The 19,410-nt window shown below is 39.7% G+C and overlaps 1 protein-coding gene across 8 annotated transcripts in view; it reads left to right on the forward strand.

Moving 5' to 3' along the window:
- The window catches only part of RBMS1 (RNA binding motif single stranded interacting protein 1), a 241,679-nt gene that overhangs the window by 170,851 nt on the left and 51,418 nt on the right, over positions 1 to 19,410 (forward strand). For all 8 annotated transcript variants that reach the window (XM_039494102.1, XM_039494105.1, XM_039494104.1 and 5 more), the window contains 2 exons: positions 11,436 to 11,494; positions 14,087 to 14,178. In XM_039494102.1, the coding sequence (XP_039350036.1) occupies positions 11,436 to 11,494; positions 14,087 to 14,178 (151 nt within the window). The remainder of the gene's footprint in view (positions 1 to 11,435; positions 11,495 to 14,086; positions 14,179 to 19,410) is intronic.

Below are 19,410 nucleotides of genomic sequence, written 5' to 3' on the forward strand. Positions count from 1 at the left end.
GGCAGGATTAGAGTTTTATCTGTAAGTGTTGATTTCACCATATACACACAAACTGACCATTGATGATGATTGACATTTATAGCAAAGTAGGGAAAATGCTGCTTGATAACTTACTAGAGTGTTGATGTTTTGTTTTGGTTTTTTTTGGGGGGGGGGTGCAGTTAGGACATTTATTGTGTGTATATATTTTTTGACATGTGATGTTGATAATGTGTTTTCATGGTTATAAAGCTTTAACATCTTGAATCTCAAAGTCTACTGTCATTAAATAATTCTGACCCCTCAACCCCATAATTTCCTGCAACTGTGAACAATGAAATAGGTAAAAATAGAAAAAATGTTTATTTTTAAACATCTGTATTATAAAAAATATAATATCAAATTCTACCTAGTCATAACATATTTACTTCTGTTGTATTAAGATAAAAATGTTTTGATCGACACATACGTTAGTATTTGAAAAAATCTAAGTATGGCACAATTACTTAGACTACATGTGTATTTCTGAAGTCAAAGATCAAATCACTTTGTATTTCTGTTCCATAAACTGTAAGGAAACCAGACTACTAAATTGGCAGAAAATAGGTTGGGTTCCTGGAGTGGAAGGGTCTGTTTAAAAAAAAAAAAAAAACAGAAATTTTTTTTTTCTCAGTTTACAGTTTGCTGCTTAAACTCCAACTCTCCTTATGTTCCCTCAGCACATGGACACTTTTTTTTTTTTTTTTGGTAGGAAGTGGGAACTGGTATAAATAACGTATGACCTCAGGACCACCCTGTCAGTAGTTTCATGTTTATGAGAAATTAAAGAACGGTGTCCCTAGCCTCTGTTTGTCAGAGGGTGGAGATGAATGGCAGGAGAGAGATCACTTGATTATTACCTGTTAGGTTCACTCCCTCTGGGTCACCTGGCATTGACCACTGTCGGTAGACAGGATACTGGGCTGGTTGGACCTTTGGTCTGACCCAGTATGACTGTTCTTATGTTCTTATGAGAGGGATCTTCGCATGTTTACTGAGTTACATACATATAAAATGACCTCTTTGGGAGAGGTGAAGTTAAAGGGGGAGAGTTGCTGGTTGATTTTTTTTTTTCACTTTTCCAATTTCTTTGGTCTTAATTTCTATCTGTTCATACTGGTAGTATGGCAAGTCAAGCAAGCATTATGTAACTTGATTATGAATAGGTGCACACCAAACTAAGTTTAGTAATTTCACTGCTGTGTTAATGTTGAGCATCCTGGCTGTGTGGCTTTCTGTTTACAGTTAGATTTGGGATGTAATTTTCAGAAGTGCTCAGTTTTGACCTACCTCTGATCTCCTTTGAAATCAGTGGGTGATTACCTTGACTTCAATGGGAATAGAATTGGTCACATGGTAAAACTCCTTTTGGAGTGGGAGCAGAGTTAGACCTATGCTGAGCACCTTTGAAAATCCTGCCCTAAATGACAGGTGACTGAATAGTGGGGCCATAATTCCATGGCGTGTTTTTAGTGATGCCATCGCTGAAAAGACTAGGTTGTAGTAACGTGTGAAATCACCAGAGCCCAAAGAAAGAATTACAGATCCATCATTCAAAATTTGCTTTATTGTTTTAAAAAAAATAATAAAATCCATAGATTTCATTACTAGATTAAAGCCTCATACAAACCCTGCTTTTCCTGCTCCCCCTAGGACTGATCCTGCTGCCAAGCCCTTCCTTTGCTGCTGTTTTGCTCCCACAGATGGCTTCTGTTGATTCTTTCCGCCCCGAGGGTCATCTTTAATTGCTGCCAGAGAGGGATACTGGCAGTTTCCTCTCTAATTCTGATGGCTGTTTTGGGGTGAGGGAATGACAAGCTATTGGCTAAATCATTTCATGACTGCGTGGATGAGTGTGGTGTAATATCAGTACATTGAATCATTGGGTTTTTTCCATGGATGATAATTTTAACATATTAAACTAGGTTTTGACATGGTTTGTGTTGCTGCATTTCATTATTTAACTTGACAACGGAAGCATTTCTGCAGTAGAAACATTGGAACTACCTCTCTAAAGTTACAACAGAACACAAAGCCACAATCTGAGTAGTGAGACTAATCAATTTTAAATGTTGGTTTAAAATATGACAAGAATAATTTTTCTAATGCGCTAACCTAAATTTCCACCTGATTTACCAAAAACTAGCACACTAAATTCTGATTAAAGGTTATTCAAAGATCCAGTTTTCTCTTGCAAAAATTGTTATTGGAAGCTAACAGAATATATTGATTCCTACTCTTCCAGTCAGATTGTGAGGAATGGACAAAAATTATCCACTTTTCCATAACGTGAGAGGAAGCAAACTTTTTCTGATTCTAAATGCACTTCTTCCCCCTACACCTCCCGTCTCCCTCTGCTAAACCAGAATAGAGCAGCTCTTGGGGGAAGGAGGGGGAGTCAATCATTCTTCATTAGACTTTCCAGAATTTGGACACCTCTTGTGTGTTAGAGGCAGACTTGTATAGTGGTCTAGCTCTTTATACACTAATAACAAAATACCTATTCTTAAAGTACATAGTGACCTTTTTATCTATTGTATTCAACATTGACCAAAAATTTGGAAGCTGTTTCCCAGTTCTCTATTGATAAGTTTTATATAATTTTATCCTGCAGTATGTCTGCTCTTCTACAGATTACACCTCAAAAAATTAACCTCAGTGATTAGATCCAAAGAGATTACTAAACTGCAAGGGTTAATAGAAAAGCTGTTTCTGCTTTTCATAGACGCATAGAAATGTAGGGCTGGAAGGGACCTCAGGCGGTCATCTAATCCATCCTTCTTGCACTGAGGCAGGACTTAGACCAGGCGTCCCCAACGCGGTGCCCACGTACTGGCCGGCAGACGAGCGTTTCGGCGGCGACGCCTCTGGATGACACTGCTTGCTGAAATTTCAGCGGATGCTCGTCCGCCACCACAGTCCTCCGTGGCTCGTCGTCCGGCACCCGCCAGATGAGAAAGGTTGGGGACCACTGGCTTAGACCATTTCTGAGGCAGAAATACTTAGACCGTTCTTGACAGGTATTTGTCTAACTTGTTCTTAAAAACCTCCACTGACTGAGATTCCTTTTTGCTCCTCCTACAGCAGTTCCTAAAGTATCATATACACAACCAAAACTTCCAATTATTTGTTTTGAACCTGAAGAGCTGCTCACCTGTTTGCACCAAATTATTATTGGTAATTGCTAACATCAGGGGTCGGCAACTTTTCAGGAGTGGTGTGCCGAGTCTTCATTTATTCACTCTGATTTAAGGTTTCGTGTGCCAGTAATACATTTTAACGTTTTTAAAGGTCTCTTTCTATAAGTCTGTAACAGGGGTAGGCAACCTATGGCACGAGTGCCGAAGGCGGCACGCAAGCTGATTTTCAGTGGCACTCACGCTGCCCGGGTCCTCGCCACCGGTCTGGGGGGCTCTGCATTTTAATTTAATTTTAAATGAAGCTTCTTAAACATTTTTAAAAACCTTATTTACTTTATATACAACAATAGTTTAGTTATATATTATAGACTTATAGAAAGAGACCCCTGAAGTAGCACATCTCTTGCCAAACCTACAACACATCATAAAGTGGGAACTCAAACAGGTATTAAAGAAGATCTCGGGGACTCCCTTGTTCTCTGTGGTGTCATCAAAAAGTGAATAATTTAATATGAACATTTCCAGCTCTTCATGCAGTGAGATGATGCGTCTACAGAACAGTGCTTCTAGATCTCTTATACTGATTACGGATAAGTGGGATGGGTTAATTGTCTTTGCGTTCTGGTGAGCGAGTCTTATTAGTTTTATGATGTCCGAGAAGCAACTGACTTGTCTTTCTAAAGAGGTTTGTTTTTCAGGGCATTGCTTGCCTCCCAGTAACAAAAGGCAACATACAATAACAAGTTGTACCCAACGGTATATCCTCTCCATTCTTACTTGACTGCTGGAAGGAAGGAAAACCTAGAGATGGAAAATGTATGGCTGTATCCTACAGTCATGGTCCCCAAACCCACTACTATGCCAAATGGAAATGATTCTTTATCAGAATTTTTATAAGAGGATGCTTATGCATCATTACATAACAGGAATGGAACAGGTTACAAAGATTGGCATCTGTTCATTTTGGTGACGACCACTTGCTGACCTTCCTACCCAGAAGCAAACCAAAGGTTTTACAACTAGAGAAATAAGTGACTGGAAAATATAATATAAAATATTGTATATATAAAAATACGGAAGAAAAGGGTTTCTGAAGACAGCACAGTAATTGGAGAATTCTGCTTGTCTGTACTTGGGAACGGGACAAAAATGAGGGTGAGTTTTTCTGTGTGCGCTCAGCTTCTCTAGGGAGCAACAGAGAGGAGCCTCTGTCTGGGAGCCATTTGATTTTTCTCTTCAACCTCAGCTTAAGGCCTGCTCTAAACTGAACCAGCTGGCTATTTCATCCACGGGGCCATATGCCAACCTGAGATTACGGGAGTTACTTGCGCTTCAGCTAAACTCCCTACATGCCCTTTGACAACATGCTCCTGCCTTGGCAATTTCCTGCACTGCGGGTGTGAGCAGGGGAGATGCAGGAGCCAGCTCTACTGACTCTGTGCTTGCTGGAAACTCCCTCATGCTGCTGTCATCCCCAGTAGTTGCTTATAGGCAGTCTCCATTCTCTTTGTACCTCCTGGGCAGTGCAAAGAGAGCAGAGCAGGGATGAGAATCTCTCTGAGATTTCTCGCTTCACACTTAGTTTTACTTGAATGTAGCTGGTCTGTCTGGCATTTCATCTCAGTGTGTGATAAGGTTTGTGACATAGAACTTGCTTACTATATTTCATGTGAAATATTTTAAGCCACGTTGCTCCAAAATAGGATGTTTTGTTTTTTATATATATATTATGTATGTATATGTGTGTGTATGTATATACATAAAGTATTTTGTCTTCTGGAAACTGCAAAGTACTGATTAACACCCTCCCCCCGGAAAAATTGCATGCACTCTTGTGCTATCCATGTTCACTTGGGGAGGTACTTAAATGTAGTCTTTCCTCCCCCGTTTTAAACAGAAAGGGATCTAGCAACACGTAGAATGTGTGTAAGTTGCATAGAGAGCACATAAGGTACACAATAAGGCCTTGTCTACATGGCAAACCTTCTTTTTGTTTTGTTCTTAGGACTAACTTATTTTTTTCCAGATAAACTGTCTTGCGTCCACACACAAGTTATTTTTTTGAATTATCTGGCATCTTATTTTGCATAATTGCACTTCCAAAGTGGATTAATTAACTCTAGGCTGGAATGAGGGTGGGTTTTGTTTGTTGTTTGAATAGGGTATATGTGGATGTGTGCAATAGCTGTAGCATTTTGGATTAACTATTCTGCTTCTGGCGGTCCTCCCACTGTTATCCCACACTGCATGGTTTCTTGCCTGGATTGGCTTGTCTGTATTTCTGTGCCCTGTACTGCGTCAGGGTCACTTTTACTGCATGTCATCTCCCCAATTAAATGCTAGCACTCAGCCAAGAGCTCCCCTTTGCGATTCCAATTTGTGGCGAGTTCACACACGTGGAGCCACATACCATTTAAATCAGCCATGCCCTGTGTGTCTGTGTGATCCTGTATGGAGATCCTGGACTTCCTTGCCCTACAGACAGAGGCGCATATTCAGGCCCATCTGAACAGCTGTCACTGGAATGCCAGGATCTACTAATGTCTGTCAGAGCAAATGTAGGAAAAGGGGTATTCCCAGGATATGGAACAGTGCTGCCACAAAGCGAAGGGGCTCTGCCAGGGCTACAGTAACACAAGGGAGAGCAACAGGACCTCCAGTAAGCCTCAGGCTACCTGCCCGTTCTGTGAGGAACCGACTCAGATTTTTGGCAAGGGAAGCCATCATCAGAAGCCTATCCCAGGGTTTGTGCAATCTGGGGAGGAGGGCTACAGAAGGCACCCAAGCAATCTTCAAAGGCACCGACCAGGAGGAGACTCTCCTGAACAGCCAAGGTCCCTTCAGGATGCCAAATTCAAGCCAGAGACTCAGGTGCCAGAGATGCCCTCCAAAACCCTGGCTGAGAGCCAGCCTGAAATTACTGCATAGGGGAGACTACTAGTAAGTATTATGTGCTGAATTACAATGCAACAGTAAAGGGGGATTTAAACAATTTTGCTTCATGTACTAGCTGACAGCTACCATTTTGAATAGAGCCTCTCACCACATGCGCAGCTACCCGTCTCCCTCTCATACCTTCCCCTCCCTCCCCCCCCAAAAAAACCAGCCCTGCTCAAAGTGGCATCTTTAGCAGAGACTTTAAGCGCTAAAACATTTAGTTCTGTGAAGTATCATGTCCCAAAACCAATGGCCAAACATGCCACCCCCTTGCGCCATGTAATTCGTCCTTCCTTCTGGTTGACTGCCATGCCCCTGCTCAAGATGATGGCCCGCAGGGGTTAAAAATAAAATACATTGCGGTTACAATAAACACGCCAGCATTGCAAATACAGAAACGGAAAAAGCAATAGAAAAAGAATTTGGGCTCACAACTTAATCACTGCCTTCAGCTTTTAGCTGCCTTTACATTCTATGAAGTAAACTGCTAAAACTAGGCTACTGACACATTTCAAAATGCATAGGAATTGTACAGCATTCATGACTATTTTTAATGAGACTCTCAGAATTAACCCTGTAGGTTCAAACCAATTATTGCTGAAGTCTATTTTGTAGTGCTCTTTGTACTGATATGTAGGAGTTACGAAAGAGAATTTAAAGCAAAGGCGATGCTCTATTTTTGCATGGATGTTGCAAGGCACTTGCAGCTTTCTCAGGGCAGCCAAGGGAGATGGTGTATCCCTTTCACTTCTGTTCAAACTGGAAGCAAATACTGGCATTGTACATCTTCCCAGTTTGCTTATTTCCTCGGTGAACAAGACTCTTCTCTGCCTCTTGGGGACATGCCTCAAGAAAACATCCTCCAGCATAAGGGCAGCCTGTGGAGATGCACACGCAGTTACTAACCTATCCCTTCTTCACCCACCCACAGCTCACCACTAATACCCAAGCCCGCATTGTACATGAGCCCTATAGAAAAGGAAAATGAGGCAGGAAAACCACTTACCATCTCCCCAGCCTGGGAAGAGATGATGACAGTAGGATTCCAAATGTGGGGGGGGACAAATAACTTTTGATCACTGTTGGTGTGGAGATCACTATTGGGCCAACAGCATCTTGTATGTTCCTATAGCACCTGAAGTGCCTCAGCCCTTGTGAACAGGAGGCTTATTAGCTGCTGAGCACCTGAAAAACCTTTCAAGTGAAGCAAAAGAAGACAAGGCAGGAGATGTTTGCTGACTTTGTCAGTGCATCTTGGCAGAGGGCCCAGAGGCTTTCAAGGGAGTACTGAGACACAGAAAGGGACGTGCAGGAAAGGCTGCTGGCAATGATTCACGAGCAAGCAGCTCTTCTAGAGCATATTGTGGTTCTGGTTGTGAACAATGCCCCCCACACACACACTTAGCTATATCCTGCACCATGTGGGGAACACAGGACACTGTCAGCTGACTTTCAGCCCTCCAGATTACAGGGGATCCCATTCTTAGTCACCAGATCTGATCCCTTCCCACACCATTCTGTCCCCAGAAAAAGGAGAGCAGTTTGGAGCCCTCCTTCCCTGCCAACACACCTATGTGAGCTCATCAGTCGAGCTATGGAAGCATGTCAATACTTTATGCATGCTCTGCCACGGTTCCACTGGTTTTAAGTTTGTAATGTTATGTTGAATCAATACAAGTTTTTATTATGAAAAATTAGGCTGAGAAGTTTCATTGGAATTCCCCCAATACATCAATTCCTAATAAAATGTTAAATGATAAAAGATGAAAACATCACATCACCTGTGTGTGAACACGTTTTACAAAGTGATCACTCTGTATCTAACCTCTCAGTGACTCAGCAAGAGCACCCACACTCAGCTTCCAGCTCCCCAGCCATTGCCTTTCTTCATAGGGACCCACATCTCTCTCCCTTCTGACCAGGGTATTCCCTTGCTGCACAGCTCCTGGCCTTCACTTTGTATATCCCAGCAGACAGCTTGCCAAGGATACCTGCCTGTTTTCTCTTCAGAGACTGATAATAGTGATTGTTAAGAGCTGTAAGTTACCAAACAGAACTTCCTATGCAAGCCTACTTTATTCTTGAGGTAAAAAGCATTGCAGAAAAAAGTATTCAAAATAATAGAAGAATCTACACGTATGCCAATAAGCTGATCAGAATTAATCTCAACCCTAACAGTGAGCAGTGTTTTCTCCATGCTACCTGTCAGTAGCTCAAAAATGGCATGGCCTGCAGAAAAGAGATGATTTATAGGATGCCAGGAGGGGAATGATGGGAGTTTCATTTGACATCAAATCCCAGAATTCCAGTAGATTCCAGTAGGCATCCCACAATGGAGCAAAAAACAGGGACAACAGTGCTTTGTGACTATTTCAAAAAAAATGCAGAGCTGTGTGGATGCAGTGATTCCCAAGAGAAGTGGCTTAAGCTAGAATCAACAAAGTGTGTGGATGTACTTTTTTGCTATACTATTTCAAAAAAGCATATTCTAAAACAAGGTCTTGTGTAAAGAAGGCTTAATAACATTAAGCAAGTGAGGCCGAATCAGTTAGAAGGAGAAGATAACACAGATGATCAGTCCTGGTAGGGAGAGAGAACAATTCATCTGGGGAAAAAATATTATGCACCAATTTATGATGATCATCTTAGCAGTCATTCAGTATTTTGAGATTCCCAGTATTTTTAAAGCACTGTTTTTCATAAAGTGTGATTCTACTCTGAAAATGGTTCTACTCTCTAAAAATGGCAGAATGGGTTTACTATCTGTCATCTATCTGGTAAGTTTCACATTCAGTTCACAAATAAAAGGATGGTGGGGATTTCCAGCTGTGAGCCATGAAAACTAAGCTTGGGATCTGAGAATCAAACTGGGTTATTTCCTCCTTGTACCTCTTTTAAAACACAAGTTATCTCCCCAATATTAATTCCCTAGAGAAACAAGGATCGGGCATCATAAAAGTTTTCATGAGTCCCTCTGTGCCACACACAAAACCCTAATAACTGTGAGATGTACAGTCTGACAAAAAGTTTCTATATGTGCTACTCTGATGTAGAAGGGCAGTGTCTCCTTTCTCATGTACTTACCAGAACCTCTCAGCTTCCTTCAGTCACTTGTGTATTTAGGAAACAACTCCTGTGATTTACATTACTATATGTACATACCCAGCTAAATAAAGGACCAGAATGTTTCCGTGAGTGCAGGAAAGCCTACAACCTCATAATCTAGCTTGGAGATGGGGAATTAAAAAGGGAAAGTGCCACCTCTGCTGTATGACTATCACAGAAATACTGTGATGGCTCAAGAGTTCTGACCCCGTGGCTTGACAGGTGGCAAGGTCTCCAGCAACTAGCCCAGCTTCATGCTATTGAAACCCCTTTATGGGTTTCCAGGGCAGCTGGTTATTTGTAGGAGCTATGCTGTCTAGGATGCAAGGAGGCAGGGTACACATAGTACTAGTGAAGGCACTGGGCCTCTATGCAAATAGCACTGGCTTCTGTTAGATCCCAGGGCTTTGACCACCTGGTTTCTTGACTCGTAAGTACATTCCTGCCTCTTTCAGAAACATTTCAGTGAAACTTCATGAATACAAGTGCAGTTGCCCTGAATTGTGACAACTTGCTATTGCTACAACTTTTTACATAATATGCTAAATATTCAAAGATCTGCACACATTCCTATATTATACCAGGAAATGAAATAACTTTTAGACTATGTGGCTGCTGTGGTCTAACATGTTGCCTTATCACCATCCCTAGTGGTATCTGACTGCTTACTGAGCTCCATAAGAACCCAGCAATTCAAAGTTGCCTCCCCCTCTTTATTGTGGTTATGTATCAGCTGACGAGCTGCCTATGCTGCACTCTCTCCTGCATTCCATAATATGTTGGCTTATGCATATTTGTGATGAGTTTTAGCATTTTCCAACTTGCGTAATTCAGTAAGCATTTTCAGTTCTTGTACATTGAAAACAAAGTATCCTGTTAGGTATTAAAGTAATACAGTATATTATTTTTCTGTGTAAAGAACTAGCTGTGTTCCATACTTCTCCTTCTCATGTACTGCTTGTGTTTGGATTAAATGTAGTTTGAACGCAAATAGAGGAAGTTGTGGTTTAGTGGGAGTCAAGAGACCCACGTTCTGTTCCTAATTCTGCCACTAACTCTCTCAATGACTTCTGGTCCTGAGCTTGTGAAGTGCTGAATGCCAGCAGCAAAGTGGAGTTGAGTACTTTAGTACTAGAGCTGAACTGGCAAACAAAATCTCCATACTATGACAAATTTAATTTTTGGGGGGAAATATTTACATCCCAAATCTGGGCAAACCACCCTCCCCTCCACTACCACTAGAAATTCTTCATGGAATTGAAATCCCACAGTATTTTGTTTCAGAAGCACAGGACATCCCCACAACGGGACAATTTGATGTTTCCGAAACAAACAAAATAAATGCCCTCGGATTCCTGGCTGCCCGCCTGGCAGGTTGCAGTGGAAACAAAATGCCTGGGAAGCCTAGACTGGCTGCCAAGGAGTGGGAAAGCCATGGAACTGTAAATGATTTCAGATGAAAAATCAAAAATTTTTGGTGGAAAATTTTGATTCTGGAAAATTCCTGACCAGTTCTACTCAGCACTTTGCAGGTTTGAGACTTTCATTTCTTTTTGGGCTTGTCAGTTCTAGGAAAAAGAGAGTGTGGTTATTTTTAATTGGAAAGTGTCAGCAAATATGTTTTAGAATCCTAGTGAAGTCAGGGCAGCTTCTAGTTTTAACACATTGTTACTGGTCAATCTATTATCTGGGGGAGTTCATCTCAATCAGCTAACACTTGTTAAAACCACTTCTTATCCTGTCTAGGGTTTTAACATGTTAGCTATCACATGTTTTTGTTTGTTGTTTAAAATCACACATATACTTCTCCCCGAGTTTGGGTAAGCAGTATGTGTTGCACATAAGGTAACATAGGAATAATAATGTATGCCCACCTTTATAAAGTGGTTTCAGACTTGTAGATGAAAATAAGATCTAAGCATTATTTAAATTAAACATTTTCAAAAGTAAGAATAAGCTCCTTCTTTAACATAGTACATTTGTCATCTTTATATAGTTATGGAAAATTAGAGAGGAAACCTTACTGCATACATCTAATAAATTAAGGATTAACGTTTTACATTTTTTTCTTCTTTAGATGATTTTTTTTCTGTTTCTATCAATATATTCTTATTTTGTTACATTATAAATTAAAAGTGAACAGAAGATTTAATAATAAAATTACACAATCTTGGTCTCTGTTGTAACAGGATGTCACAAGTATAATATTTTATTTCCTTTTTAAAAACTTTTTAGATATGGGAAAATTGTATCCACAAAGGCTATTTTGGATAAGACGACAAACAAATGCAAAGGTATGTTTGTCTTTAAATTATATTTGCTTATTTTCAAATGATTTTAAAATATTCTTAATGTGTATGTGTGAGAGAGAGAGAGACTGAATGTATGAAATACATTCTTATTCCAAACCAAAGTTTAGTCTTGCCCAATGTCTGTATATTTGTCCCCAGTACACTTGGCAAATAGTCCATGCCCAAGCAGTGTGCCAAAACTTCAGATGACTCCAGTTAACTTTACAGGCACAGCACTGCTGGTATTTAAGCCCCTGCTTCAAAAAGGACAATGGAGTTAGAAAACAGCCCCCCCCCCCCCTTGCCTGGGGAGATTAGAGTGCCTTACAAAAGACTATTAGACTGTACTAAGTATCTGGAAACATTTCACATTGTGTAAATTGGCTCTATTAATTAGAACAGAGTAGTTTTAAGCAGTACTTAATTACATGTTCCAATACCCTAATTGTGTTTTTGTTCTATGCCTGTTGAATATATTGGTGGGAGAGAAAGGGTTTGTTTTCATTAACATAATTATAGCTGGAAAAAAATAATAAACTTCTTTCAGATACACTGGATATGTTAATTTAGTGCACTGTCCTTCAGATTTTCATATAATTATTATGAGAGCATACCCCAGCAACACAAGTGATGTGTGGAGGTGTAGCAACAGACACTGACATATCAGGTTTCAGACATTCTTTCTGAGAATAATGAGGATAATTTCTAAGCCAAGGGAAGAATGGAGTCAGCTGACTTAGCAATGTTAACTACTGACCCCATGAATGAGTACAAAGCTGACAAGCAGGGGCAGGAAAGGAAAGCTCATCATTAATAGAGTTCCATCTTTTTGTGGGGAACTTAGAGGCAATGGTGCAGAATGGCTTCTAAACACAGGATCGATCAATCAAAGGAACACTGAATTCAAAATCTGAACTTATCTGAAAACTTTTTACCTCCAACTTTTATATGTACACCTGCTATACTGTAACTGGGGAAAACATAGAGAACTATTTTTCTACACTTTCAATTTATTAATGCGTTTGACAGTACTTAGTTTGTCACACACCCAAACCAATCCAGAAAAGACTTATGGAAGTCAACTGATGAGTACTGTTTATGGCTCGAATTCTGCAAAGACTTTTGCATTAAATTACTTATAATAATTTTTAAGTGACCAGATTTAAAGCTGATGGGTGTCCTTTTAATGGTAATATTCCTTCCGAGAAGTTATGTTTTGGCACATAGTTTTCTCTATACAGAATCCATAAGGTACATTTAATTGTATTGTAAGCCTTATATGTTTAGTATTTGAAGCTAATTTTTCATTCTGATAACACCCTAACTCTTTCCAAAAGTGATGTGGGATTTTTAATGATTACAAGCAGCCAGTGGATTAGTTTTACATCTCATCTAAAATGTGGCATTTCCAGCAGCACAGTGTGCTGTAATTACCTACATTGTGATTTGCTTCAATACTCAAGAGCGAATAGTGCCACTTGCTGAGACACAGGGCCATTTTCTGTTGCTCTGGGATTTTATTTATTGTTATTAAAGTAGACTTAGGTTAAAGATTGCTCTTGTTTTTACAGGGCTGTTTATTTTGAGTGGGATTTTGAAAAGCACCAAGGGGATTAAGTCACCTAACTCCTAGTGATTTTCAGTGGGACCTGAAGACAGACAGTGGCTAGTTTCATTAGGTAATGGCACCTAACACCTAGATACCTTTGAAAACCCTCGCCTGTAAGGTTACTGCCTGATAAAAGGCTGCATTTGTTTGCCATCCAATTCCACTGGAGTCTATTGGTAGATTCCCTCTTAATAACCAACTTGTAACATGTACAAAATTCTTGTACTTCCCAAAATTATCAGGGACAATTTTTAGAATTAAAAATGACTGTTATTTATTTAGTTTATTGTACTTAAAAATTAAAAAAAATCTGGTGTTGTCTATAGGATCTCTGTGTGTTGCTGCAATATAAAGCATTTTAGAAACACTTGGTGAAATCTTGGCCCCAATGAGGTCAATGCAAAGCTCCCATTGACTTCACTGGCGGCCAAGATTTCACGTATCGTATAATTAAACTAACCACTGTTTCTTGTGTACACATGATGGAATAACTATAGCTTGCCAATTTTATCAGCACACCATGGCTTAGGTGATTGGTAATAGGGTACAGAGGCTTTCACTTCTAGGTTGCTTGTTAAAATCTGAGCAAAGATTTTAGTGACCAAAAATTAACATGAGATTGCTATTCAGTGGCCTCTATGACCTCGTTAGTTCCTAATAGGCTAATAACCAGATCACACAAAGCATTATAATAATTGTTGGAAGCTTTGGCATAAGCCACAAATGAATGGACATGAAAACTGTCTTGTTGTCTTACTGCGAGAAGTAGCTCCTCCAACTCATGGTTGAAGTACATTGGTGGGACAGTGCTGGGCAATTTACTTGCCTGCTGTTCTGTTCTGTGACTAAATGAAGATCTTCAGCTTCCAAGGCTGTCAAATTGTCCCCTTAAACCAGCACAGATTTTGCATTTAAAAAAAAGTTTTTGCACTGTTTCATTATAAAATGGTTGTTTGCTTCTCAGTAAAAGATGTTTTAAATTTCAGGTTATGGTTTTGTAGATTTTGACAGCCCAGCAGCTGCTCAGAAGGCTGTTTCCGCTCTGAAGGCTAGCGGAGTCCAAGCACAGATGGCAAAGGTAAGTTTAAAAGTACTCTGCAAATTCTTGCAGTGTAACCTGAAAGTGAATAAACTTGTGCTTTTTCAGATCATTGGTAACACACATTCTAAAGCTGAAGGCCTCCTATTGAGAATGCAGTGTCTCCAATCCCCACCATACTTCAGAGTTAAAAAATGGGGATAGTTAGCTGGAACTCCGCCTCAGGAAGGTGGGCTTCACCCCTCCCACCCTCCTTGCTGAACTGAATGGGATTTTTGCCACTGATTGCAGTAGGAGAAAGAGTAGGCCCTAAAATAACCACTATAAGACTTCACAGATTAAAGTCAACATCTCAAATTGTAGCTGGAAACAAATTAGTAGTTTCTGTAGTTTGTAGAACACAGCTATTATGTGCTCTGTCTGTGGAGCACCACAGAGTAAGCGGTCTGCCGTATTCTTTACTAGCTGAAACTTTCAAGTGGTCATTATGGGGATCTTCAAATAGAGCACATTGGAGAAATCCACTCTGTCTAACTGTAGCTAAATCCACAGCTAACGTGATAGATTACAAGTTTCTGGTTGGTACAGAAGGAGAAAAATAGCAGTTCTAGTTACCAAAGAATCCAGGAGTAGAGACGGTTCCTAATGTATCTACAGATGGTGAGCCGAAGAAGTGAGCTGTAGCTCACGAAAGCTCATGCTAAAATAAATGTGTTAGTCTTTAAGGTGCCACAAGTACTTCTGTTCTTTTTACGGATACAGACTAACATGGCTGCTACTCTGAAAGTAATGATAGGGAAGCATACTCTAAATTTTAGGGGTGGGTGTGAATTTTCAACAGCATATACTGGAATTGTTTCTGTAGGGCTTGTTAACTGAATTAAAACTTAAATGTGGGATTTTCAGAAGCCTTTAGATGCACATAGATAATTGAAAGTCCCAAAATATTTGTCAAGGTATTCTTGTATTAGGGTGTCTGCTCAAGGTAATTGGAAAAATTCCGGCAGAACAGTGTTTTTTCAGATTTATCAAAATCAAAACGTTCCTTGAAGACAGACTGGTTTCACCAAAATTCTGATAGGAGTGGGGCTCAGGCAGGTTTCAAAGCCTGCCTGGTTTCCTGCTAGACCACCTGGCTCTTCAATAGCTTGGCTAATGGGCTTTGTGGGAACCCAGAGGCTTACATGGTTTGTGGCTCAGGAGCATCCCACCAAGTGGATGCACCGGGGCTAGGGACTCCAGAACTTCCAGGGTCTGTGGCCCTGGGGCAGCCCACCAGCTGAGAGCCAGGGACCCAAGGCTTCCAGAGTGTGCTGTCCCAGAGCCACATGACATTCAGACTGCCTCAGGACTAGGCATTCCATTTTTTGGAGAATTTCAAAATATTTGGTTCTCATTCCAAAATATCAAAATCTTCCACGAAGCTGAATTATCTTTCTCTGAACAGCTCTAATGTCTGCCTTTCATGGTACCGGCCTGTGCATCAGATTTGCAGTTAACAGTTACTCTTGTTTTTTTAATAGAGGGTGAGTTTTGTAAATCCAGAAAGTCCTAAATTTGGGGAGGTAATACATGAATAATCATTTTGTTAAATGCCCTGTTTCCAGTAGAATGCCGTAAAAAGCGATGCAAATTTATAAATAAAGACAATATTACTGCATATTTTGTGTATATAAATAGTTTTTAGTAGTTCTTAAAACCAATAATTCTGAGGTGGAATTCTAGCTAGACAAAATATTCAAGTGATTAAATAATCTGAGCTTTTAAAAATATTACCATATACAACAGATCTAGAAAGCCTTAGGAGCTATTAATGGGGTTCTATGTCCAGACTTGTTTTTTTCGGTTGAGATTTTTTTGCCACAGCTTCTCATATGAGGAGAACAGTTAAGCTAACAACACAAGATATGTTTGGACAGGTTCCATGTCAACAAAATAGAAACCATATGTTTAGTACTTAATGCATATTTGACCACAGGTGAGCACACATGAACATGCATACATACAGGGAGGTGTGAAATTTCTTTGTGTTTTCATTGGTGGTCATTTAATGTTTTAAATATTTTTTTAAGATAGGGTATGTTAAAATGATGATGAATGTTTTTGTCTAAATAAATAATATAATTTTTGATGACCAATAATGCCTTCAGAGCAAGACCAACATTTTAGTTTGAGACAATCATTTTGTATATAATGGGTATACCCTACCTGGTAGCAAACAGGAGCAGGTTTTGAATAGCAATGAAATATGTTAATATTGCTTTATGTGAGCACTAATGTTAAAACTGAGTCCTGAATATGTAAAAAATTTGTTGAATTTCTGAACCAATCAAGAACACATAGGCCAAATTTTTCAAACTTGAGTGCCTAAAATAAGTCATCTGCATCCGTACAAGTTTGTTTTGGACTAGAACTGGATGTGCCAGCTTTTGATATGAGAGAAATTTTTGTTTCTTTTCAAAATGTGAGCCAAGCCCAAGATTTTTTCCAAGGTGACTAGTGATTTTAAGTGCCTCAATATTGATCATCTAATCTGTAATACCTTAAGGGAGCCTTCTTTTTCAGAATGTGCTGAATGTCAGCTCTCTGCAAATCAGGCCTATTTAAGATGTCTCATCTTGGATACCTAAAAATTGAGGCATTCAGAGTCACTAGTCATTTTAAAATAATTTTGGCCAATATTTGCAAAATCAATCTTTTTATATACAGGGAACTGTATAAAATAGGATATATATTTTTACCCATTTTGCACGCTGCCTTCTGCTTTAAATTTTGTTACAATTAAATTGTGTGGTCCAATTTGCTCACAGTGTAGTTTACATCCCTGTCATTTGAAAAGGTTGGGGTGTACCTTTTCCATAACAACCTCTTGCTCATGGTCTGCCTTGGAGACTGATGCAACCAGTTTCAAGTGAGCTTGGGGAGGAATACTGGTCAACTGATTGACTTGACCTGTCATTGATATAAGACCGTATTCGCCAAATGATCATTAATGTGGCTTCTAGACACCCTCATCTTGCTCACAGTCAGTATGGTATTCTGAGGGCCTTCAGCAGATAAAGCAGTAGGAAAGAAATCTAGCTGATGGATGTCTTGTTCTGAGTCTGACTGTGGCAGCGCTTTTGCAATCTCATGCTGTAGCTGTGCAGGATGTGAATTAAAAATGATTTGCTTCCACTACAGCATCTGCAAGTCCCAGTTGGTAGAACTGCTTCAAGTTGTGAACAGTATAATTAAGCCAAGTTGTTTATTCCCAGTGATTATGTTAAATATTTGACTTGGTGCGCTATCAAGCTATTTCGTGGATAAGATCATTCAGAATCTGACTGAACTTTGTGCTTTGGAAGTGGATCTGGTGGCAAGGGAACATAATCTTCTCTACTTGTGTTTCAGCTATTGTTGGTCACTGAGGTGATTTGGGGGCCTGAGGCATAGGATTCAAGCCACATCCTGCATATTAGATCCGCGTCCCCCCCGGTTGCTGAAGACTACTATGGATATGGGTCATTGTAGATAATTGGCATTATCTTCCTTAGGAATGTTGAAATGCCAGCGTCTGTTTAAGACGCAATCGTTAGCTCTTGCACAAGAAACTATCTCTTTTTTCTGATGTTTTCAATTCTATCCCTCTTTCTAAACTTAGGGAACTGTATTGGGAAGTTTGTGGTGAGGCAACTTCAGCAGTGTCTGGTTGTTGGTTGATGATGGCTCTCAGTGATGGCGATCAGGTGTCCATCTTGATTCTTCTAAATCTGTCAGAGGTCTTTCATACCATTTACCATAAGATTTTGTTGACTCACCTGTGGATTCAAGTGGTTTCATTCCTTTTTATTCTGGAAGATTCCTGAGGGTGGTATTGAGTAATTGTCCCAAGTGTTGTTTCATGTAGGATCCCATCATGTTACCCCTCTTTTTCAGTGTGTATATGGGGCTGTTGTGATGTAAGCTGTGAGTTGAATTAGGAGTTGGTGGTCTCCAGTTGGTTTCTGGGTGCAACTTAAGATGTTGGCTTTGTGTAATGTTCTAAATGGTTTGGCCCTGAATAGCTGAGAGATACCCTCATTGATCAGCTGTAGCACTCAAACTCGCACCCTCCAGGAGGGTAGTTTTTCTGTTAGGGGCATTCTCACCTTCTTCACTTGGTCTGACAGAACCAGAGTCTGATGACCTTCAGGGCATAATGCAAGGCCTGGATCTCATCACAGGTTCTTGAGGCAGGAAGACAAGGTGTGTACCAGGCATGAATACTAATACTATAGATGGTGGTGTTAGTCTTGGTGACTTAATTGACTATCCAAAAGGGAGAGTCCAATTTCTAATTATTTTATATTCTTTTTGAAACACAGGTAATTGCCTAATTGTACATGCACTTGGAGTATCTAGACAAGCACTTATAAAATAAAAATAAAAATCTCTCATTTACTATTTCAAATTTAGTGATTGTGCTCTGCTGTGGCTCCCTAAATCAGATTAATAGAAGAGACCTTAATAGCTCTGAAGAACCTACTATTTTGTATTCTTTGAAAGCTCTGCACAGCATCTTCATAGTAAGGATTGTCATTTTGTCAAAGATGCACTTTGGAATGTTTCCATCCTCATGAATTGACAATGAATTGCATGTAAGACTTGTTCAGCAATGTTCCATTACTATAGATTGACAAGGAATAAAGATCCCTTTTAAGCATGCCTCTTGTCTTGTTTGAATGCTGTAATGTTCAGGGATCTATTGAGGTAAGCCAGGTTTTGGCATACATAGACTCTCCTCAGAGCATTAAAATGTTGTTGAAAAAGGCCTTTTGTAGAAGTTATGTTTAAAATGCCATCTTGAAATTAACAAATCATGCCAGTGGGAAAAAGTTTAGAGGTTTTAAGGATTAGGATTAAACTACTTATTCCCTGAAATCATATGATTGAATCCTGGTAGAGTGGATTTAGCCCTCCATAATAACCTGAAAGATACATGAACTGGGATATAACTGAAGAATTGCTTCTGCAGTCACCAGTTAACTTAAATCCTGTAATACTGTATATGATGTTAACTGCAATAAAATATAACTGTGCAAAAATGTGTGTTAGGGCATTCTTAGATGATAAATAATGGAGTTTACTGTGTGATGGCATGGTATTTTGTATACTACTTGTTGAAGTGGATAGTAAACAATTAGTGCCAATCCTGCTCCTGTTGAATTGAATAAGAGAGAATGGGACCCTTAAGGAACAGAGAGATAACCTTCTGTTTTTCAGGGTCAGTAATTAGATGACTGTTTTTCT

The sequence above is a fragment of the Mauremys reevesii genome, linkage group 11 (assembly GCF_016161935.1).
Source record: "Mauremys reevesii isolate NIE-2019 linkage group 11, ASM1616193v1, whole genome shotgun sequence".
In the NCBI taxonomy this organism is placed as follows: domain Eukaryota; kingdom Metazoa; phylum Chordata; order Testudines; family Geoemydidae; genus Mauremys; species Mauremys reevesii.